General features: G+C 41.3%; 1 protein-coding gene across 1 annotated transcript in view; it reads right to left on the bottom strand.

Annotated features, from left to right (window-relative positions):
• Window positions 1-22,245, bottom strand: part of nup107 (nucleoporin 107) — a 48,827-nt gene extending 26,582 nt beyond the window's left edge. The window contains exons 1-10 of the mRNA XM_078417403.1: window positions 22,183-22,245; window positions 21,232-21,326; window positions 18,872-18,955; window positions 16,633-16,736; window positions 12,506-12,656; window positions 12,271-12,374; window positions 8,995-9,122; window positions 6,136-6,184; window positions 1,189-1,260; window positions 397-485 (exon numbers count right to left, since the gene is read on the bottom strand). Of these exons, the coding sequence (XP_078273529.1) occupies window positions 397-485; window positions 1,189-1,260; window positions 6,136-6,184; window positions 8,995-9,122; window positions 12,271-12,374; window positions 12,506-12,656; window positions 16,633-16,736; window positions 18,872-18,955; window positions 21,232-21,326; window positions 22,183-22,193 (887 nt within the window). The 5' untranslated portion in view covers window positions 22,194-22,245. The remainder of the gene's footprint in view (window positions 1-396; window positions 486-1,188; window positions 1,261-6,135; window positions 6,185-8,994; window positions 9,123-12,270; window positions 12,375-12,505; window positions 12,657-16,632; window positions 16,737-18,871; window positions 18,956-21,231; window positions 21,327-22,182) is intronic.
• Window positions 22,246-23,243: the final 998 nt, after the last annotated feature.

Raw genomic sequence — 23,243 nt, 5'->3', positions numbered from 1 at the left:
GAACATACAAGTGAATGACATTGCAGGAATTAAAAAAAAAAAATCAAGTAATCTAAAGAACAAATGAGTGTGAAAGGCTACAGATATATTCAAGTCGTGCACAGAAATTAAACAAAGGTAGACACAAAATGCTGGAGTAACTCAGCGGGACAGGCAGCATCTCTGGAGAGAAGGAATGGCGTCTTCAGTCTGAAGAAGGGACTTGACCCAAAACGTCACCCATTCCTTCTCTCCAGAGATGCTGCCTGTCCCGCTGAGTTATTACTCCAGTATTTTGTGTCTACCTTCAATTTAAACCAGCATCTGCAGTTCTTCACAGAAATGAAAGAAAGATTCCAACTTGGTTCACACACTCCAATAAAATTCACACACTCCAATAAAAACTGTGGTTCTTACCAGTATACAGATTTTGCATAATATTCTATATTCTCTGCAAAATTTCCAGCCTCATCCTTGGCAATACTCTCTAACCAGTCTACAACAATCTATGAAATTAAAAATAGATCATTAACATTCTTAAACAAGATCAGAGAAATCCTTACTTTGCTGATTATTGGACCATGGAACTAAAAGGCTACTGGGACCAGTGATCTCAAGAGGAGCTAGAGATCAGATTTTAAGTATGTGTTAGTTGCAATCATTGGAAAAGGGACATAAGTTGCCTGTGCAAGATGATACTGAAAGCTTATTTTCTCAACTAATACAAATGAATTGATATTTGAATATAATATTATTTTTAAAATTTTATTATTTTCATATTAATAATGTATCATTAATTATATATATTAATTTTATTGTTAATATTATTTTAATATCAATATTAATATTATGTTAATAGACTATTTTGTCCACAATAATATTAAATATATCACTAATTAGGGTCCCAAGTACTACCAGATAAGATTATAACATAGACTTGGAGAAGGTTAATTGCAAATCAGTAACACATGAAGTTAAAAATGAGCATCTACACAGTTTAAATTTTATTTTTACTCAACCTCCCTTCCTTACTATGTGGCACAGCCTTACTGAAAGTTAGACTACAACACTTCCTAAATCACCATTGGCAAACACAGATCATTTAAAAAACTTAGTGGAAAAATATAAAATCTGCAAAATTAGCAGGCAAATAGCACAAAATTGCATGCAGGATATATTTTTCCAGTTTGTGCATAATACTGTAAGTACCTGGCTCTGTCGGATCAGTGAATCTCGCTGGAAAAGCATCTCAACAATGGTCTTTTCAGTTGCATTTGGAGCCTGAAAAAAAAAAATGCTTTTCTCATGTAGCACAGATCACTCCTCATTTAACATTTAATCAGCTTCTCAATCATCAAAGACAATACAGGATCACCCAACCCACAGCCCCGCAACAGTGGTGTGGAAGGGAGGGAGGAAGATGCCAGGCAAGGAATACAGTGCTAAACTTTGCTCTCCATAGGAGAAGAGGCAAAAAAGATTTATTTTAAGAGGATACATCAGCTCAGATACATTTTAATAATGTTTTGAAATATGCCCTTCCTCTCAATGTTGGAAAACAATGCTGAAATTTCTGTTTTGCTCAGTGTGGATGTGGTGGCACGAGTGGACTCTGACTGTCTTAAAAAAGGACCACAATCAAAAGACTTTTGCAAAGATCTCTTGTCAACTACCTGGGAGGATTAAGCATGGCAAGTCATCAGCAATTGGAGGTCAGTCAAATGGCTTCCTCTGATTGCTGATGAATAAAAAATGGCATGGAGTTTTATCTATATACTAAAACTCTTTGTTTGTTTATTTGTTCCTGAACTACAGCCAAAACAGTACACGATAGCACGACAATTCTAGACCCATCTTACTCACCGTCGTCCCTTTGGTGCTAATGGAAGAAGTTTCATGGAAATCAGTGATATATTGTTAAAGCTATTCATACTTTAAAGTTTAAAGCTATCACCTAGGGAAGGGGGGGGGGGGAGTATATATATATATATATATCTTTTTTTTCTCCTTTATTTGTCCCACACCGGGGAAATTTGAAGGGCCAGGATGTCAAGTTAATAAAAGGAGTTTTCCCTTATTGGCAATTATTGCAGATTATGCACTGTCATTTTCCAGCACGATCCCCATATTCCTTAATTATTTTAATTTCTTTAAATGTCCAGAAATCTACCAAACACTGTTTTGAATAAACTCAATAACCTCAGAGGAAATAGACAATAGGTGCAGGAGTAGGCCATTTGGCCCTTCGAGCCAGCACTGCCATTCAATGTGATCATGGCTGATCATTCACAATAAGTACCCCCTTCCTGCCCTCTCCCCATACCCCCTGACTCCGCTATCTTTAAGAGCTCTATCTAGCTCTCTTTTGAAAGCATCCAGAGAATTGGCCTCCACTGCCTTCTGAGGCAGAGAATTCCACAGATTTACAACTCTGACTGAATTTTTTTTTACTCATCTCCATTCTAAATGGCCTACCCCTTATTCCTAAACTGTGGACCCTGGTTCTGGACTCCCCCAACATTGGGAACATGTTTCCTGCCTCTAATATATCCAATCCCTTAATAATCTTATATGTTACAATAAGATCCCCTCACATTTTTCTAAATTCCAGCATATACAAGCCTAGTCCCTCCAGTCTTTCAACATACGACAGTCCCGCCATTCCGGGAATTAACCTAGTGAACCTACGCTGCACGCCCTTAATAGCAAGAATGTCCTTCCTCAAATTTGGACACCAAAACTGCACACAGTACTCCAGGTGCGGTCTCACTAAGGCCCTGTACAACTGCAGAAGGACCTCTTTGCTCCTATACTCAAGTCCTCTTGTCATAAAGGCCAACATGCCATTAGCTTTCTTCACTGCCTGCTGTACCTGCATGCTAACTTTAAGTGAACAAGGCCATCCAGATCTCTTTGTACTTCCTGATTTTCTAACTTGACACCATTCAGATAATAATCTGCCTTCCTGTTCTTTCCACCAAAGTGGATAACCTCACATTTATCCACATTAAACTGCATCTGCCATGCATCTGCCCACTCACACAACCCATCCAAGTCACCCTGCATCCTCATAGCATCCTCCTCAGTTTACACTGCCACCCAGCTTTGTGTCATCTGCAAATTTGCTAATGTTACTTTTAATTCCTTCATCTAAGTCATTAATGTATATTGTAAATAGCTGCAGTCCCAGCATCGAGCCTTGCGGTACCCCACTAGTCACTGCCTGCCATTCTGAAAGGGACCCGAAATAAAACTTCCTTACGTCCGTATTCAAATCTACACATTTGGCCATCAAGTCACATGCTGCACCTGCGCATTGGCCTTCGGCGCAAGCGCATCAAAGTCAACACTATTATCAACACCACCCAATTTCTCACATTTAACTAATAATCTGCTTTTGTGTTACATACAGTTCACATTTTTCCATATTATATTCCACTGCCATCATCTCGTCCACTCACTCAAGAGTTTTATGTGTAGATAAATAATAAAGGCAAGGAGGCTCTGGTGCTTATATCGACCCCCAAAACAGTAACCACAGAATTACGATGAAATTATGGAAATTTGTCCTGGAAGTAACATCAATATGGAGGCTTTTAACCTACATATAGGCTGAAACAAAATCAGATGGGCAAAGGTAACCTGGATGAAACGTTCACAGAGTGTTTTTGATAGAACAGCAACCAAAGAGCACCCTTTACTGAAATTGTTCAATTCAATGCAATTAATTAATGGCTCCATCATGAAGACAGGTAGGTAGTAGGAATCATATGATTACAATTTTAAAATTTGATTTGAGAGCGAGAAAATCATTTATCTAAGATTAGTATTTTAAAATTGATTAAGAGTTGTTATACAGGCTTGAAAGCAGAGTTAGCTAGTGACTTGAGAAATTACATTACGGGATTGGACAGTTGAGATGTAGTGATAGATATTTAAGATATCCTTCAGACATACATTCACACAAAAAACAAAATCCAGTGGTGGAACCCATCAATCATTAGCTCAAAAATAAGTTAGAGATAATTTGAACTTAAAAATCATACAGTATAAATCAGATAGATGACAGATCAGATTGGACAGAATATTAAAAAGCAAAAAATGACTAAAAGATAAATAAGAAAGGAAAAATTAAATTAAATAAAGATGTGAAGAAATGCAACCAGAGATAATAAAATTTCCTACACATTTTAAAATGAAAATTAAAGTGAGCGTTGGTTAGACAAAAATGGGTCGGAAAAATTGCTGATAGAAAACAAGAAAAAGGCAGGTATATTTAATAGGTATTTTACACATCTTTTTTTGCTATACATGAATACGAGCTATAGATCAGGAGGTGGAGAGGAATTCAGGAAAATTGCTATAATCAGATAAATATTATTGATCAATTTGGAGCTAATGGATGAGAAGTCTCCGAGACTCCTCAGCTCCAAGACTTGGTGAATTTCCTTTGCGGTCGTAAAAGTGGCTGCTGTTCCATTAGATTGGAAAGCAACAAATGTATTTTTAGAATTCTAAAATGGAAGAAGCTATGTGTCATTGGGGGAAATGCAAGCTACTACTAAAAATGTTTCAGCAGATAGATCACTGAGAAAAAATCGGCAAAAAAACAACAGGATTGTGTGAAAGGGAAATGGTGTTTGACTAATTTACTCCAGTTCTTTGGAGCAATAAAAATGTGCAATGGATAAAGGAAAACAAGTGCAGACCTCCCAACATTTGATTTTACAAATTCAGAATTTTGATGTCCAAAATTCAGAATTTTACATCAAAATTCATAATATGGCGCGTAATGCAACTTTTCAGCAAAAAAAAGTATGCACGCCAAATGCGCATACGTGTTGTGCTACATTCATGTGTGAAAAATGACTATTATTTCCAACAGTCTGTAGTTCTTGGACTACATGTACAATGTAAGGCCTACCATGAGTATATTCTGCTATTTATAGAAAGGTTATTGAACAGAAATACTTTTCACAACACAAAGAAAAAACTGTTGTTTTGTTTTCCCTATTTTGCTTTTTCCTTACACAAAATGTGTGACTAAATTATGAAGTTTCATTTAAAGCTGCACATACCTAAATTCATTGAAGACATACTTGCTCCAGTGGTCTTCAACAGCAAATCACAACAGTCCATGTCCCCCCCCCCACGACCCACTACCCTCCCCCCCACGACCCACTACCCTCCCCCCCATTCCCGCCTCCCCCTATGCCCCTCCCCCTTTCCCCCCACTCCCGCCCTCCCCTCCCCACCGTTTCCCACCTCCACTCCCCCTCCCTTCCTCCACCCCCGACCCCTACTCCCCCGCACCCCATCCCCTCTCAACATCAACGGGCCTCGCGCTATGCAGCGAGGCGAGCCCAGCGGCAAGGTGAGGCGAGTTCAGCGGCAAGGTGAGGCCAGCTCAGTGGCAAGGTGAGGCGACCCCAGGGGCAAGGCGAGGCGAGCCCAGCGGCAAGGCGAGCCCAGCGGCAAGGGGAGGCGAGCCCAGCGGCAAGGCGAGGCGAGCCCAGGGGCAAGGTGAGGCCAGCTCAGCGGCAAGGTGAGGCCAGCCCAATGGCAAGGTGAGGCCAGCCCAACGGCAAGGTGAGGCTAGCCCAGCGGCAAGGCGAGCCCAGCGGCAAGGTGAGGCCAGCCCAGCGGCAAGGCGAGGCCAGCAAGCGGCAAGGCGAGGCCAGCTCAGCGGCAAGGCGAGGCGTGCTCAGCGGCAAGGCGAGGTGTGCTCAGCGGCAAGGCAAGCCCAGCGGCAAGGCGAGGCGAGCTCAGCGGCAAGGTGAGGCGAGCGACGAGGCGAGGTCAGCGGCGTGAGGCAAGGCGGGGAGAGAGGCAGGGCGAGCGGCAAGGCATGTGTTTTGTGGAAAAATGTGAGGTGAAATCGGAATGGCGGAAATGAAATAAGAAAGCGGAAACTTTCCGCCAAATTCGGAAGGGTTGGGAGGTCTGCTAGTGGATACATTTCCAGAAAGCATTTGCTAAGGTGTCACAAAGGTTATTAAGGAAATTAAAAATTAATGGTGGAGGAAGTAGCAAACAAGGACAGATAGAAGAGTAGGTGCTAACAAGAAACACAGAGTTGGGTCTGGATAGGGTGGGTCTTTGAAATCCTTAAAGTACATCAACAACAGTGTATTACATTAGCATAGTGATACTTACTGATATGTCAAACATTACCGCCTCATCATTACCAGATTCAATTCTATCCCTGTATAAAAAAGAATTTAAAAATCAACTTAATTAGAGAAAATACACAATATTTTAGAATTTCTTAGTTTTCTCATTGAATACAGGTTATTAGTCCACAAGGTCATAAATATTAATGTGAAAAGTCTAATTATTCTCCCTTTTGTTTTTAATTTGATTTTCACCTTTCTTGTACAATCACTCAATAGACAATAGGTGCAGGAGTAGGCCATTCAGCCCTTCGAGCCAGCACCGCCATTCAATGCGATCATGGCTGATCACTCTCAATCAGTACCCCGTTCCTGCCTTCTCCCCATACCCCCTCACTCCGCTATCCTTAAGAGCTCTATCCAGCTCTCTCTTGAAAGCATCCAACGAACTGGCCTCCACTGCCTTCTGAGGCAGAGAATTCCACACCTTCACCACTCTCTGACTGAAAAAGTTCTTCCTCATCTCCGTTCTAAATGGCCTACCCCTTATTCTTAAACTGTGGCCCCTTGTTCTGGACTCCCCCAACATTGGGAACATGTTTCCTGCCTCTAATGTGTCCAATCCCCTAATTATCTTATATGTTTCAATAAGATCCCCCCTCATCCTTCTAAATTCCAGTGTATACAAGCCTAATTGCTCCAGCCTTTCAACATACGACAGTCCCGCCATTCCGGGAATTAACCTAGTGAACCTACGCTGCACGCCCTCAATAGCAAGGAGAACAGAAATTAAATAAAAATTCAATTTAACTGATGTGATCTACCTGCAGAATTAAATAATTGTTCATAAAGGAAATTATATAAACAGAAACAGAATACTTGATTAACTCAGCCAGTTAACCAGCATCTGTGGAAAGACAAACAAGTTAATGTTTCAGGTCAAAGATCCTTGATCAGTGTTCTGATTCAAAGGGTTTAGTTTCGATCTGCAAAGACATTAAATAAGAGAAAAGACTCAGAAAATAATTACAATGAATTTATTAACAAAAGAAAAACATTAGCAAAACATTTAAGAAAGGCAAAGAAAGCCACATCTGAATCAGACCAAAGAGAGAACTTTTTCAACAGAGGCATTGATGGAAGAGAAATGACAGTGGATTCAACAGCAATGAAACACAAATAAACTGCTGCTGTTGGAATCTGAAACAAGATATCTAAACTATATACAACTGCATCCATTGGCATCATAAGCTGAAAGACAGCAGTCATGCAATTTGAAAGCAGCAAATAGCAATCAGATTAATTTTATATTCAATACAACGCAAATTGTTGGAGGAATTCAGTGGTTCAGGCAGCATATGTGAAGGAAAATTGATGGAAGACACTTCAACTTAGGACCCTTCTTCAGACTGGAGTAGTAGGGAGAGAGCTGGTAGAAAGGTGTGAGAGGATGGGGTGGAGCTGGCAAGTGATAGGTGGATCCATATAAGGTGGGGCTAGACAAAATTGAACTGTAATACAACAAACTGCTGACAGAACAAGACAAACTGTTCCCAGTGTTGGGGGAGTCCAGAACCAGGGGCCACAGTCTTAGAATAAAGGGGAGGCCATTTAAAACTGAGGTGAGAAGGAACTTTTTCACCCAGAGTTGTGAATTTGTGGAATTCTCCGCCAGAGGGCAGTGGAGGCCAAATCACTGGATGAATTTAAGAGAGAGTCAGATAGAGCTCTGGGGGCTAGTGGAATCAAGGGATATGGGGAGAAGTTGGGCACAGGTTACTGATTGTGGATGATCAACCATAATCTTATATGGGGATCTTATTGAAACATATAGGATTATTAAGGGATTGGACACATTAGAGGCAGGAAACATGCTCCCAATGTTGGGGGAGTCCAGAACCAGGGGCCACAGTTTAAGAATAAGGGGTAGGCCATTTAGAACGGAGATGAGTAAAAAACATTTCAGTCAGAGAGTTGTAAATCTGTGGAATTCTCTGCCTCAGAAAGCAGTGAAGGCCAATTCTCTGGATGCTTTCAAGAGAGAGCTAGATAGAGCTCTTAAAGATAGCGGGGTCAGGGGGTATGGGGAGAAGGCAGGAATGGGGTACTGATTGAGAATGATCAGCCATGATCACATTGAATGGTGGTGCTGGCTCGAAGGACCGAATGGCCTACTCCTGCACCTATTTTCTATGTTTCTATGTCTCTGCAGCAAGTGAAAAGGCAGAACAATTAATCACATCAAAAACTGATTAAAAAAATTAAAACAGTACAAGAAGTCGTTTTTCAAACAGAGGAAAAAGTAGTTGCAATAATCATTATTTTAATTTATTTTCACCAATTAAAATCATTACCTAACTTAGTTAAAAGCAAACTGTAAATGATGCAAGTACAAAAACAATTGAAACGAGTGCATCCACAACACACAGATTACTAGTAATACCAGGTATGGCAACTAGGTGAAATGACATTACTTAGAAAATGCAAAATGCTGACAACGGATTGTGTTAAACCACATTAGGGTGGTACAGCGGTGCAGCGTGTGGAACTGCTCACGGCACCTGAGACCTGGGGTTGAACCTGACCTCAGGTGCTGTCTCTGAGGAGTTTGCATGTTCTCCGTGTAAACATGTGGGTTTCCAATGGGCCTCCTACGTCCCAAAGACATGCAGGTTCGTCGGTTAATTGGTCTCTGTAAAATTGCCCCTAATGTGTACAGAGTTGATAAGTGGGATAACATAGAACTGGTATGAACAGGTGATCCAATGGGAGGTGTGGATTCGGTAGGCTGAAGGGCCTATTTCCATGCTGTATCTATAAACCAAACTCTAAACATAGAGAAATCTGATATAATTACCAAATGAAAATTCAGATTATCTAGTACACAACTTCCTAAAATTACCTGCAAAGAGAGCCAATTAAACGCCAAGTGACCATCTCTTGCTGAATAAACCAAAGAACACTGGCTGTTTTTGAAAATTTCTGTTGCCCAGGTGTTGCACGATTCACAATCTTCTGCAGCAGTTTCACCTGAAACAATTGAGCACTTAGAACTGCATATTTGGTGTTTTAACAAATACATACAACAGTTATCCTGTGCCCTTTAACTATCCAATCAGAAAATATAAATAATATCCCTTCAAAATTGGCAATAAATTGGAAGCCCTGCAACATTCACTTAGGGCAGCGTCTCACATTGCCCAATAACCAAGCACACAATAGAGCACTCCTGGAATTTAATAATAGTTATATCTGAACTGGACATTTCTTCTGCTTTGAGGTAGGGCAATGAACAAAACATCTAAAACATCCTTTACTTAAGTAATAGCAAAAAAATGCTGGAGATCCAATGCAGAACAAGAATCATCTGTGGAGTGAGTGTGAGTGCCGTAGATGCGGGGGCATGGGGAAAGGATAGCAGAGAAACAAAGCTCTTCCTCCTCACCAAGAAAGCATCATGTTTAACTGCTTCATTCTTCTTGTACCTTGCTTCACATTCTCTTCAGAAGGGGAAAGAGAGGGACAGAGGAACTCTCTGAAGTTAGCGGTGCAATGAGGAAGGATTAGTCAGTGATCTTGTTGTGCAAAGCCCCTTGGGCAACTGACCAAAATATGGTGGAATTCTGCATTAGGATAGAAAGTGACACAGTTAATTCAGAGTCCTGAACTTAAAGAAAGGAGACTTTGAAGGTGTGAGATGGGAATTGGCCAGGATAGACCTAACGAGGGAAATCAAGAATAGTGTAAAATCCAAGGAAGAGGCATATAAATTGGCCAGAAGAAGCAGCAAACTGGAGTACTGGGAGAAATTTAAAGTTCAACAGAGGAGGGCAATGGGGTTAATTGAGAGGGAGGAAAAGGACCATGAAAGAAAGCTTGCGGGGAATATAAAAACTGACTATGAGTTTCTTTAGATATGTGAAAAGGCAAAGGTTAGTGAAAACAAATATAGGTCCCTTATAATCAGACAGGTGAATTTATAATGGGAAACAAAGAAAAGGCAGAACAGTTAAACGAGTACTTTGGTTCTGTCTTCACTTAAGGAAGACTCAATCTCCCAGAAATACTAGGGGACCGAGGATCTAGTGGGAGGAACTGAAGGGAATCCACATTGGTTAGGAAATGGTGTTAGGTAAACTGTTGGGACTGAAGGCAGATAATTCCCCAGGGCCTGATGGGCTGCATCCCAGAGTACTCAAGGAGGTGGCCCAAATATCGTGGATGCATCAGTGATCATTTTCCAATGTTCTCTCAACTCTGGATCAGTTCCTGTGGACTGGAGGGTAACCAATGTATCCCCAATTTTTAAGAAAGGAGGGAGAGAGAAAAAGGGGAATTATAGACCAGTTAGCTTTACATCGGTAATGGGGAAGATTCTTGAGTCGATTGTTAAAGATGTTATAGCAGCGCATTTGGAAAGCAGTGACAGGATCGGTCAAAGTCAGCATGGGTTAATGAAGGGGAAATACTTTTCAGAAGGCAGTGACTATTGGGGTGCCGCAAGGCTCGGTGCTGGGACCCCAGTAATTCATTATATATATTAACGATTTAGACGAGGGAATTAAATGTGACATCCCCAAGTTTACGGATGACACAAAGCTGGGTGACAGTGTGAGCTGCGATGAGGACGCAATGAGGCTGCAGGGTGACTTGGATAGGTTGGGTGAGTGGGCAGATGCATGGCAGATGGTATAATGTGGATAAATGTGAGGTTATCCACTTTGGTGGCAGGAATAAGGCAGATTATTATCTGAATGGTGTCAGATTAGGAAAAGGGAAGGTGCGATAAGATCTGGGTGTGCTTGTACATCAGTAACTGAAAATAAGCATGCAGGTACAGCAAGCAGTGAGGAAAGCTAATGGCATGTTGGCCTTCACTGCGAGAGGATTTGAGTTTAGGAGCAAGGAGGTCCTACTGCAGTTGTACAAGGCCCTCGTGAGACTGCACCTGGAGTATTGTGTGCAATTTTGGTCTCCTCATTTGAGGAAGGACATTATTGCTATTGAGAGAGTGCAGCTTAGGTTTACCAGGTTAATTCCCGGGATAGCGGGACTGACATACATTGAACAAATGGGTCAACTGGACTTGTATTCACTGGAATTTGGAAGGATGAGAGGGGATCTTATAGAAACATATAAAATTCTTAAAGGATTGGACAGGCTAGATGCTGGAAAAATGTTCCCGATGTTGGGAGAGTCCAGAACCAGGGGTCACAGTTTAAGAATAAGGGGTAGGCCATTTAGACCCGAGATGAGGAAAATCTTCTTCACCCAGAGAGTCATGAATCTGTGGAATTTTCTGCCACAGAAGGTAGTGGAAGCCAATTCGCTGAATGTTTTCAAGAGCTAGTTAGATTTAGCTCTTCGGGCTAATGGAAACAAGGGATATGGGGAAAAAGCAGGAACAGGGTACTGACTTTAGATGATCAGCCATGATCAATTTGAATGGCTCGAAGGGCCGAATGACCTACTCCTGCACCTATTTTTCTATGTTCCCATGATCTCTGCTGCAAAACTATGATAACAGCTGAACCCATCTATCTCCATAGTTCAGTCCTTCCTGCAGTCACTCTTGCATAGATGCTCAACACCATTTTGCTCTGCCTTCGCAGTAAGTGGTTGTTATTCCTCAAAGATATCCTGGCCTTCAAAAGACTAACTTGCAATGCACAAGCTTTTGTTCTTCCCTCAATCAATAAAGCAACTTTAATCACATCATCCATGTCATTCTCCATGGGTATGCCATTAAGCATTCCAATTGACACCTTGATCAACTCTGCCACATGTACTGTTCTGAAACAGGACTGGTCCCAACTTGTACCCAAGGCTGGTCTCCTTTTGTATCCAAGACAAACAAGGACTATTATGTTAACCAGCAATTAATCTATGCATCTTCCCCATTAATCTATGCATGTGTCAAGAAATGAGAACTACAAAAGAAATGTTTGTTGTTTAATTTTATTCGTTGTCCTAAATTTTCCCCACAAGATTCTACAAGAAGTAATTTTATTCTGTTTTAGGTTTTTGGATAGTAATTTGTGAATCCTGTAAGGGCAAATTTCCATATTACGAATGGCTATAACGCAGGCGTCGCCTGTTTTGAAATGGGTCAGGAAGATGTGAAGGTTTCTCCATATTAGATTACTCTACAGAGAGCAAATTGCTTTACGTTTCTTACCTGTTCATTACAAGTATCTTCATAAGATTCAACGAGATCAAAGATAGGACGAGATAAATGACTCAGGAAAGTATTCAAGAACTCCGGGAACAGGCGGGTCGATGCTGGCAACAGAAAAATATTACAAGTTGGAGTTTTACTCCAATATGGCAGAATATCTTCAAACAATTATACTGTTGTTGCTAAAATATATTCACACTTTTACCACAACTTTATGATCAAGCCGACTGCTCACCAGCTACTCCTGGATCATCCGCATTCAATAGGACAGCACTAAGAGTTAAGTCCTCAGTGAAACCTGCTGGTGAAGCAAATGGCTTCAAGGTAATCCCCCGTGAAGTTATTTTGACTGTTTCATTCTGATCTAATTCAAATGAAATGGGGCTCTGTGAACAAAATTTAAAAAAGATTTAATTACGCGGAAAGCAATGTTTAAAAGCAACCATTCTTCTGTATAATAAACAATGAACCATCAAAAACTTGATAAGAATAGATGAATAAAAATCAATGAGGAAGTATCACAGCGTCACCAGGCTGATTGGGATGTATTCTGTGTTACTTATGGAGGCAAAGATGCTGATTGTATAGGAGCCTGCCACAATGGCACAGGTGCTTGGATTTCCTTCCACATCCCAAAGACTAGTTACCTAGTAGGTCAAGTGGCCACTTTAATGGCTCCTAGCGTGTAAGGCAAAGGGTTGAATCTGAGGGAGTTAATGAGAATGTGTGAGATTAAATCACAGGGAATGGTTGTCAGGAATATCATATCATATCATATCATATATATACAGCGCGGAAACAGGCCTTTTCGGCCCACCAAGTCCGCGCCGCCCAGCGATCCCCGCACATTAACACTATCCTACACCCACTAGGGACAATTTTTTACATTTACCCAGTCAATTAACCTACATACCTGTACGTCTTTGGAGTGTGGGAGGAAACCGAAGATCTCGGAGAAAACCCACGCAGGTCACGGGGAGGACGTACAAACTCCTTACAGTGCAGCACCCGTAGTCAGGATCGAACCTGAGTCTCCGGCGCTGCATTCGCTGTAAAGCAGCAGCTCTACCGCTGCGCTACCGTGTTCTTTTTGCTAGCATAGGATCAAAGGGCCAAAATGTCCTCTCATGACATATAGTAATATAAATTGTGCTAGCACAATGAAACAGATGCTAGATGACGGGTGAAAGCAGAGACTCGCACAAAAAATTAAGTATCCAGATAAGCAATTGAATTACCAGGACGCACTTAATATCCACCTCGTTTACAATTGATCACAAAGATATGAGCATTTTTAGAGCTCAGACCTAGAGTTATAGACTCGAAAGCACAGAACAGGCCATTTAGTCCACCATGTCGATGCTGACTATCAAGCACCCACCCATCTGTACCATCCCATTTACCAGCATTTGGTCTTTAGATTCAAGATCTTGAATCTTGAATCTAAAGACCAAATGATGGTTTTGTGAGATTTATTGAGAAAATGTCAAAAAATTATTTCCTTCATAGCAATCTCCTATATGTTTAATACCCTTCTGTTCCCAGACTTGTAATATTTGATTATTCCAAGCAAACGGCAGTAATCTATTTTTTACTAATGGAGTTTTAGCTGTTAGAAAAAATATTTTATCATTAGCTTTAACTATTTTCAACAATATATTAATTAAATGTTTTAGCAAAGGTGACTCTTGATCCTTAACTAATAGCTTCGTTTCCCATTTATAGATAAATTCTTCTGGGCATACCATAGTTCTTTTATTTTATCCATTTCAATTTTAACCCATGCTGTTTTTCCACCCTCTTGATAAAAGGATGAAATAAAACTCATTTGTGCTGCCAGATAGTAATTTTTAAAATTTGGTAATTGCAGTCCACCTAATTCAAATTTCCATGTTAATTTTTCCATAGACACTCTTGGCATTTTACCTTTGCAAAGAAAATTTCTCACAATTTTATTCAATTCTTGAAAAAAATTATTTGGTAAAGGTATAGGCAGTGTTTGGAATAAATACTGAATCCTCGGAAAAATATTCATCTTAATACAGTTCACTCTCCCTAGCAATGTAATTGGAAGATTTATCCATTTCTTTAAGTCCTCATCTATTTTTTTAATTAGTGGTTTATAATTTAGTTTATACAGATTGTTTAACTTATTATCTACTTTAACCCCTAGGTACTTCATGCCTTCTTTTTGCCATTTAAACTGACTTTCTCTTTTACATTGATCATAATTACCTTCAAAAAGAGGCATTATTTCAGTTTTAACTTTATTAATTTTGTATCCTGATACTTTCCCATATTCTTCCAGTCTGAAATATAATTTTCTTAAGGATTCCAATGGTCTAGTAAGACAAATTAAAACATCATCTGCAAATAAAGTAATTTTGTGATTTTCCTGATTAACTTTAAATCCTTCAATGTCTAAATCTGATCTTATTAGCTCTGCCAGAGGTTCAATGGCCAATACAAATAAAGCCGGTGACAAGGGACATCCCTGTCTACTAGATCTTTCCAAATTAAATGATTGAGAAGATTGGCCATTTGTCACCACTTTGGCTTTAGGTTGTTTATAAAGAGCTTTTACCCAGTTAATGAAACCATTTCCCAATCCGTACTTCTCTAATACTTTAAATAAAAAATCCCATTCTAACCTGTCAAACGCTTTACGTCTGTCTTGGAGAGTGTTCCACCCAAATGAATTTAGAAGTTTGGTAACACTTGCTTCTCTCCCATAGGTATTTGTAACAAAACGAGCTGCCTGTCTTTGGACACGTTCGTTGGAAGAAATATTTTTATTTGTTTATGGATCCCACGCTGCAACTGTGTAGTCCAAATGTGGTCTAACAAGTATAACTTCTCCTTGATAGAAGTTGAACAATGATAAAAGGTGCATCTCAGAAAATTTAGGACACCTGTTGCTTTCACCGTTGCATGATGCGTCTGACCATTCCAACGTAGATCGTTCTGTAATTTGATGCCAAGATACTTGGTCTGTTTGGATTCTTCAATGGTGGCACCAAGGATATTATACGATGTTTCGCCTGGTTTCCTCCTCCTGGTGACACGCATGGTTTCACATTTGGAAGGATTGAACTGCATTCCCCATTGTTGTGACCACTCAACCATAGTATTGAGATCTTTTTGGAGAGCATCTTTATCATCAGACTTAATTGGACAGTACAGCAAACAATCATCAGCGAATAGTCTGGTCGTGCTTGTGACTTTCTCATGGATGCCATTAATGTAAAGCAAAAACAGATGAGGGCCCAGTACTGAGCCCTGAGGTGTACCACTTAACACTGGATGCCAATCAGAGCTTTTTCCATTCACACACACGCGCTGAAGACGTTTTGTCAGGAAACTGGAAATCCATTGTTTCGTGTTGGAACGAACAACAGGCAAGCTTCTGAAACAGTCTCTGGTGTGGGATGACTTCAAATGCTTTAGAAAAGTCTAGTACTACTAAATCCGTGGCGACATTGCTGTCAAGGTTCTTGGCCAGGTCATTTGTCGTCAGGATAAGCTGAGACTCGCATGATCTATGCCTCCTAAATGCATGTTGGTTGTCAGCAAGTATGCGATGTTTGCTAAGGTGTCTCATCAGATCACTATCGATTATATGCTCCATTAGTTTGCAGCAAGTGCTTGTTAATGAAACAGGATGATAATTAGCCGGGTTAGAGGAGTGATGTTAGCCTTCCTCCAATCCAGCGGAACATCACCTGAGTCAAGCAACTGTTGGAAAATGAACTGCAAAACAGGAGCCAGTTCTTCGGCCGCGATCTTAAGGGCTTGATTCTGTATTTGGTCAGGTCCAATAGCTTTTGTTGTATCGATGTTGAGCAGTAACTTCTTTACACCTTCAAGCTCAATTTTAATAGCAGGCATATCAGCATATGGGCTGGGTGGTAGATCTGGGAATGATGAAGGCTCCGTATCTTCCCGGGTGAAAACGTGTTGAAATTGGTTTGCAAGAGCTTCTGCCTTCGCCTGGTCCTCAGTGATCAGACAGTTGTTCACTTTAAGCATCTGGACACCAGTGTTATCTGTCCGTTTAGATTTCACATATCTCCAAAACGCCTTGGGTTGCTCCCCCTCAAGAATAGAAGAAACATGGTGTCTGAGTACTCCTAATAGCACGGTCCACTTGCTTTCGTACTCTAGTAAAATTGTCCCAATCCAGTTCTGTACCCCTTTTTTGGGCACGGATATTTCATACCCCTTTTTTGGGCACGGATAACTTTGAAATATTTTGTAACCATACAGCAATCAACACTCGTGACTCTTCCATCCATTTTTACTCCTGACCTTGTTTTAAACCAGCGAAATATTTAAAAATTGGAGTAATTGGCTGGTACTTACCGTTAATTCATCTGGTGTTGTTAATGTAATGGAATGTTGAAATGGCGATAAGGCAGCAGCTACATCATTTACTTTAAGCGGACAAACTCTGGTCTGTGCAGTATCTGTAAAGCAAAGCCAAATGTCTTATCAAAACATACAAGATTATTAAGGGGTTGGACACGTTAGAGGCAGGAAACATGTTCACAATGTTGGGGGAGTCCAGAACCAGGCGCCACAATTTTAGAATAAGGGGTAGGCCATTTAGTACGGAGATGAGGAAAAACTTTTTCAGTCAGAGAGTTGTAAATATGTGGAATTCACTGCCTCAGAAGGCAGTGGAGGCCAATTCTCTGAATGCAATCAAGAGACAGCAAGATAAAGCTCTTAAGGACAGCGGAGTCAGGGGGTATGGGGAGAAGGCAGGAACGGGGTACTGATTGAGAATGATCAACCATGATCACATTGAATGGTGGTGCTGGCTCGAAGGGCCGAATGGCCTACTCCTGCACCTATTGTCTATTGTCATTATTAAACAATGATGTTTGAGTTTTATTTCTGTAACATTATAGAATTTAGGTAATTTCTACTTAAAAGTGGTTACTCTAATCAATCACATGGTCCAATACCTTTGAAGGATATTGCAAATTAATTGAAAGAACATTATCTTGAAGACAAAAGGCCACAGAGTCGCCTTTGTCGGGTATTTAACGGGTAGACTCTAGGGTCCAGGCTTCTAATGTCACCACCATCAAAGTAACTAAATTAGCAATGCAAAATATACTACAATGGGAGATACATGGAGATCTCAGAGGGCTGCAGAGTTTGTATTTCTGAAAATGGAGTGGACATGTATGAAATCCAAAACAAGGAAACAATTCAAAATTGAAACTTGTTAAATCCTGATTCAGTCAGCAGGCACATAGGCTAAGTGCAAATTGGACTTGGTGCAAGTTAAGATACAGACCGGAGTGATTAGTATACAATATGACAAGAAAGCAGAGATACAGATTAGTTCACATTTATTAAGTGCGCAGGGTGGGATATCACTGGAACAAAGTCCAAAGGCAATTAAAACATTGATGATAGTTTCAGAGGACGAATTGAGGTAAAGATGGAGATTGTGGGAGCACATAAGTGGATCTAAGAGCATATGATAATAAAGCAGAAACTAATTTCAGTGTTAAATCGAAGACTAAGTTTGGTTGAGTATCAGACAGTGTTAATGAAACATTTATAATTGGTTCCTACATGATTTGTTTGCAACAAAGTTCAGAAGCCATGGCATTCCTTTTCCCAACATTTAATCATGGGACATTTGTGTTTATCAAGTACTGAGTTCACATAAAAAGTGATGTGACCAGAATTAGATTGCTGAAAAGGTTAATTTTTCAACATGATTAAAATATGAAAACAATTTGTGCATGGGAGTATTTAACGAACAAGAACGTTAATTCAGTCTTCTTGAGGACTGGACCATGCAAATGGAGATGCTTTAAACTTAGAGTAAAGTATGGCAAGAAGGAAATATTTCTACGCAAGCCAAGTATAATATGTGAGAAAATGGACTCGGAGTCTTTCAAAAGATTCAGTCGACAATCATCTTACTTCTCTAACCCAATCTAATCCAACTTGGTTTTCAGCTTTCTACATGAATACAGAGGTTCAAAAGAAGCTTAAGGAACTGGAGATCATTGTTCCATCCGTCAAAATGTAATTGTTCTGTTGCCAGTACATATTACAATTAAACACTCTTGACTCTTCGTATTAGTCATCAATAAAGTGTTCTATACTCAATACTGAGCTCACAAATTTCAGATTCAATCATTTTCTGTTTCCATTCTAGCATCCATAGTACTTTCTTTTTAATAATGATCATGCTATTCCATTTATACTTCTAGATCAATTTTGTGTTATTCTCTGCCAGATCATTCTAGCTTTTCTTTATTGGTCTCCATTAACATATCTTGTTTTTCTAGCATCCTTTTGTCATTCAATCTCACCTGCCTTCCACCTTATGGCAACAATTTCCTTTTTTTTCTCTCCCCACTCCTTCCATCTAACTCTGCATCTTACAACATTTCACAGCCTGATGAATGTTCACAGATCTGAGGCCGTTCTGTTTCCTCGCTGCAGAAATTGCCTTATCTGATTTTCTTCCAATTTCCAGTATCTAGACATCTGAAAGTGGGGACTAACCTTAATTCTGAAAAGGAATAGGAATCCCTAAAAGGAATAGGTTATTTTAATAAATACTTACAGAATTCATAAAATATAAGACCTTCAGCACGGCCAGCTACTGGCAGGTGTATACTAGAAGCTGCTTTGATAGCTGGCTTCAGTTCTGGAGAATGTGTTAAGGTTGCATCTGATAGTTCAATAGAAAATATTTATAATTTCATAATTTCCCTAATTTTTTTAAAAAGATTGTCATGTGTAAATTGTCTGTCACATCTCTTCAGAGGTACTTAGCTGTAAAACAGTGAGGAATGACCCAAGGCTTTGAGAAGAACCATATATATGGACGTCCATTTCCTTTATCACTTTACTGTGTAAAGAGCAAGGGGACTCCCCCCCTCCCAATGTACACATTTTCAGGGTGTGGACATCACTGGAAGGACCAAAAATCCCATTTGCCCTTGAGACAGGAGTAGTCCATTGCAGCCCTTCTCATGACGATACTCACACAGTGCTGTTGAAGAAGGAATTTCAGGATTTAGACCCAATGGCAAGTGATATTCAAAAGCGAGTAATACATTTTCAAGTCTGGTTAGTAGGCATTTTGCGAGGAAAATTAAGAAACCTATAAAGAAGGGTTTCGACCCGAAAGGCCACCCATTCTTTCTCTCCAGAGATGCTGCCTGATCTGCTGAGTTACTCCAGCTTTTTGTGTCTATCTTCGGTTTAAACCTGCAACTGCTGTTCCTTCCTACACATGGTACCAGTGAAGATAATTATGCAAGGCTTGAACAGACTGCACCTTAGTGAATTCTGTTACGTTTACTTTGTTTTTAAATATATATATATATATAATTTGAAACATCAAATGCCTTGCAATAAGAATCTTTTATTGGGATATTGCGAAAATGTCCATCTTCGTTTTAAATCAGAATCTGCAGTTCTTTCCTACACTATACCTCGAAGGCCACTGGCAAAATACAAAGGCTACAATGATACCGAAAGGTCAATCTTTCTTTGGTTAAAGTAAATTCTAGGTATAATTCACCTTGTATGTTTCACATTGTCAAAACAAGCTTTTGGTTCACTGTAACTAATAGATCAGCTTCACTTTTCTCATCATCCATAGCAGCTGTTAAACGATGGCAACCACTGAAGTGCGAAACAGCAAAGTTGCCAGTGCGACTACCCTAGTTCTGGCTGAAAACTTACCAACATTCTTGACCAACTCGGAAGCCTAGCACCAACTGCAATAGTCATAGATCAATGAAGCTCTTACTTAAACTTCGCAAGCAGCTTGGGGAACTACATACAAAGAAATGGAGGCTTAGATGCGATCATCTAGCGTAAAAATCAAATTGCTGTAAAAAAAAACCTGCCTACATTCCTGATTCTGCCTCTGTACACACATCAACAACTGATATTTCACTACATACCAACACAACTCAAATGAGAAGAAATTCCTGAACAAATCAGTTCGAAAGATCTGCCTCTTTACCTTATTACTATGTCTCATTAATTGACTCTCCCAATAATCAAAGCATCTTACCAACTGCCATATCTTGCTGCCATTCCTTCATCATTCCCATGCCCGACTTCTGCTACTCTTTACCCAGCAGCAGAATGGGAGTATCGTCAAAAGAACTGATGTGTTCAGGCGGATGCTCACCACCACTTGGTTAAATTGCGCGTACATCTTAGAAAATGAATTAAAATACAAACAGTGCCAAATAGCTAGTAAGTTTGAGATTAAGTTTTTGCAGAAAAATCCTGAACTCAGTGGCACCTATACCATCATAAATGCCAGCATTTCCCCCGTGTCAATTACTCTGGCACTCTTATTTCTTCTCCTCAATTCACTGAATCTTTTCTCACGTGTATTTTTGTGGGTTTCATCCTTCCACAGCTGTGACGGACAATTTGATGCTTCAAGGACCTTCCTTGGCTAGATAAATTATTCCTTCTTGATGACTTTTCTTCCAGACTTTATAAACTCAAAATTCCAGGAACATCCTCGCCTTAAACTTCTAAATAATGGCCATGCTCACATAGCCCCTTCTAAACCGCATCCATAATTCCCCAAATCACCATAATCAAACTTAAACAGAATCCTTGCAATAGTCAATTTAAAATGGAAGAGTTACATTTGTAAGAAGGAACTGCAGATTAAACCGAAGATAGACACAAACAGCTGCAGTAAATCAGCGGGACAGGCAGCATCTCTGGAGAGAAGGGTCTAAAGTAGGGTCTCGACCCGAATAGTCACCCATTCCTTCTCTCCAGAGATGCTGTCTGCCTCGCCGAGTTACACCAACTTTTTATGTCTTTCTTCAGTACAGAGAAATTGCAAGGTATGTTAATACAATCAATGCACAATTGATTTTAAAAAATGGTTAAGTGTGGAAGTCCTTTATCAGAATCAGCGCTGGAGAAAAAGGATACCAATAAATTGTTCTCCAGGGGTGCTGACTCGCTTTGCAGATTTGCTGAGCTCAGGCATCCGAGCAAGAGGAGATGATATTTCGTCTGTATCCGTTCTGCAATAGAAAGTCCAGAGGGTTTAGAAAATAATTGTTCCCCTTACATTCCCCTGCCCATCAGGGGCTCTCTCTACCCACCCTGGGCTCTCCGCACTCCCTTGCCCTGAACTCTCCCCCTCGGGCTCACTCCCATCCACCAAGTACACCAAGTAATGTCCCCTGCCCTCTCACCCACCACTCCCCCACCCACCCAGCAGACAATCTCCCCCACCCACCACACCCCCCCACCCTCAACCACCCACCCACCAGGTAATCTGCCCCGCCCTCTGCCCACCCTCCCCCTCACCCACCACTCCCCCCCCTACCCTCAACCACCCACCAGGTAATCTCCCCCACCCTTTGCCCACCCCCCTCACCAACCCACCAGGTAATCTCCCCCACCCTCTGTCCACACCCCTGCCCTCTGCCCAACCACCCACCCTCACCTACCCACCAGGTAATCTCCCCCACCCACACCCCACATACACCAGGTAATCTCTCTCCTCCGGGCATTCTCCCTCCTGCAGCCCCCACCGGGGCGGTGGAGGGGCTCCCCCAGCACTCTTCGCTGCTTCCATCCACCCCAACGGTGGGACATGTTTGGCTGGTGTGGACGTTGGGCCGAAGTTTCCACACTGTATCACTCTAACCCTCTCTTCCCCCCCACGGCACTCTTCTCCATGTCCCCCTTTACACCCTCCCCCCCCCCAAACTCCTACGGGCGGGCTCCCGTCTCGCATCTTCCCCTCCCCCGGGCCCGGGCTCCCCAAGTTACCAGTCGCACCAGGCCGCGGCCGGGTGAGGCGGCGCCGCTCGCTGCTCCGACCCGAGGGGGCCGTGTTACCGGGCGAGCGGCGCCGCTCATTGCTCCTACCTGAGATCCATGTTCCCGGGCGCCTTGCTGCGGCCCAGCAATCCCCAAGCGACCAACCGCCAGCAACGGCCGCTATCACCCCGGGCAGCGGGGACTCGGCTCCAGGGGGCGCGCCCTCTACCGGCCGGGCGGGCGGCGACACTTCACTGGTTCACTGGTTCAGCGCCATTTTAGTAGGCAGGATCTGTGTGCTAGACTGGGCAGTGTTCACAACTCTGCGATTTCTTCGCATATAAAATGTTTGCAAACAATTATTTCTGTTCAACTTATTGGATTAGTTGACATTCCTAACTATTTCTTGAAGAGTTGCTGCTTCGTGATCTTTAAACTTTGAATATTTATTCACTAACTGCTGGAGTAACTCAGCGGGTCAGGCAGCATCTCAGGAGAGAAGGAATGGGTGACGTTTGGGGTCGAGACCCTTCTTCAGACTTTTAAACTTTGGATGGTACTGACTGAATATTTGCACTAGAGATCCACTTCTGTATCAGGCCAATTAATGAACTGTTCTTCTTTGCTTTCTCTGTTAATTTTAATGGAGGGGAGGGAAATGGGCAGAAACAGTATGAATAAAATCAGAGAAATTAAGCAGGGGGAAAACATTTTAATTTTAATTTTAATGTGAGTTGATAGATGAGATGTTTTCTTCATTTTAATGGTATCATCACACATACTGTTCCCCCACAACACTGATTACACTGCGAGAGGTATAGCGAGCGGCGGGGTTTGCCTACTAAAATGGCGGACATCCTTTGCTTCAGTATAGGCGATTTTGATAGAGTGGTTCATCTTGCTCCTCTAGTATCTTTGCTGGTTCCTGAGGTGCTGGAGGAACTCAGCAGGACAGGCAGCATCCTTGGTGATGTGTAGGAAGGAACTGCAGATGTTCATTTACACCGTATACACAAAAAAGCTGGAGTAACTCAGCTGGACAGGCAGCATCTCTGGGGAGAAGGCATGGGGACGTTTCGGGTCGAGACCCTTCAGACTCCTTGGTGATGTATAGGAAGGAATTGCAGATGTTGGTTTACTCTGAAGATAGACACAACGTGCTGGGGTAA

Source organism: Rhinoraja longicauda, chromosome 20 (assembly GCF_053455715.1).
Source record: "Rhinoraja longicauda isolate Sanriku21f chromosome 20, sRhiLon1.1, whole genome shotgun sequence".
NCBI classification, from domain to species: domain Eukaryota; kingdom Metazoa; phylum Chordata; class Chondrichthyes; order Rajiformes; family Arhynchobatidae; genus Rhinoraja; species Rhinoraja longicauda.
The sequence above is the reverse complement of the archived record's forward strand: the minus strand, read 5'-3'. Positions and strand labels throughout refer to the sequence as shown.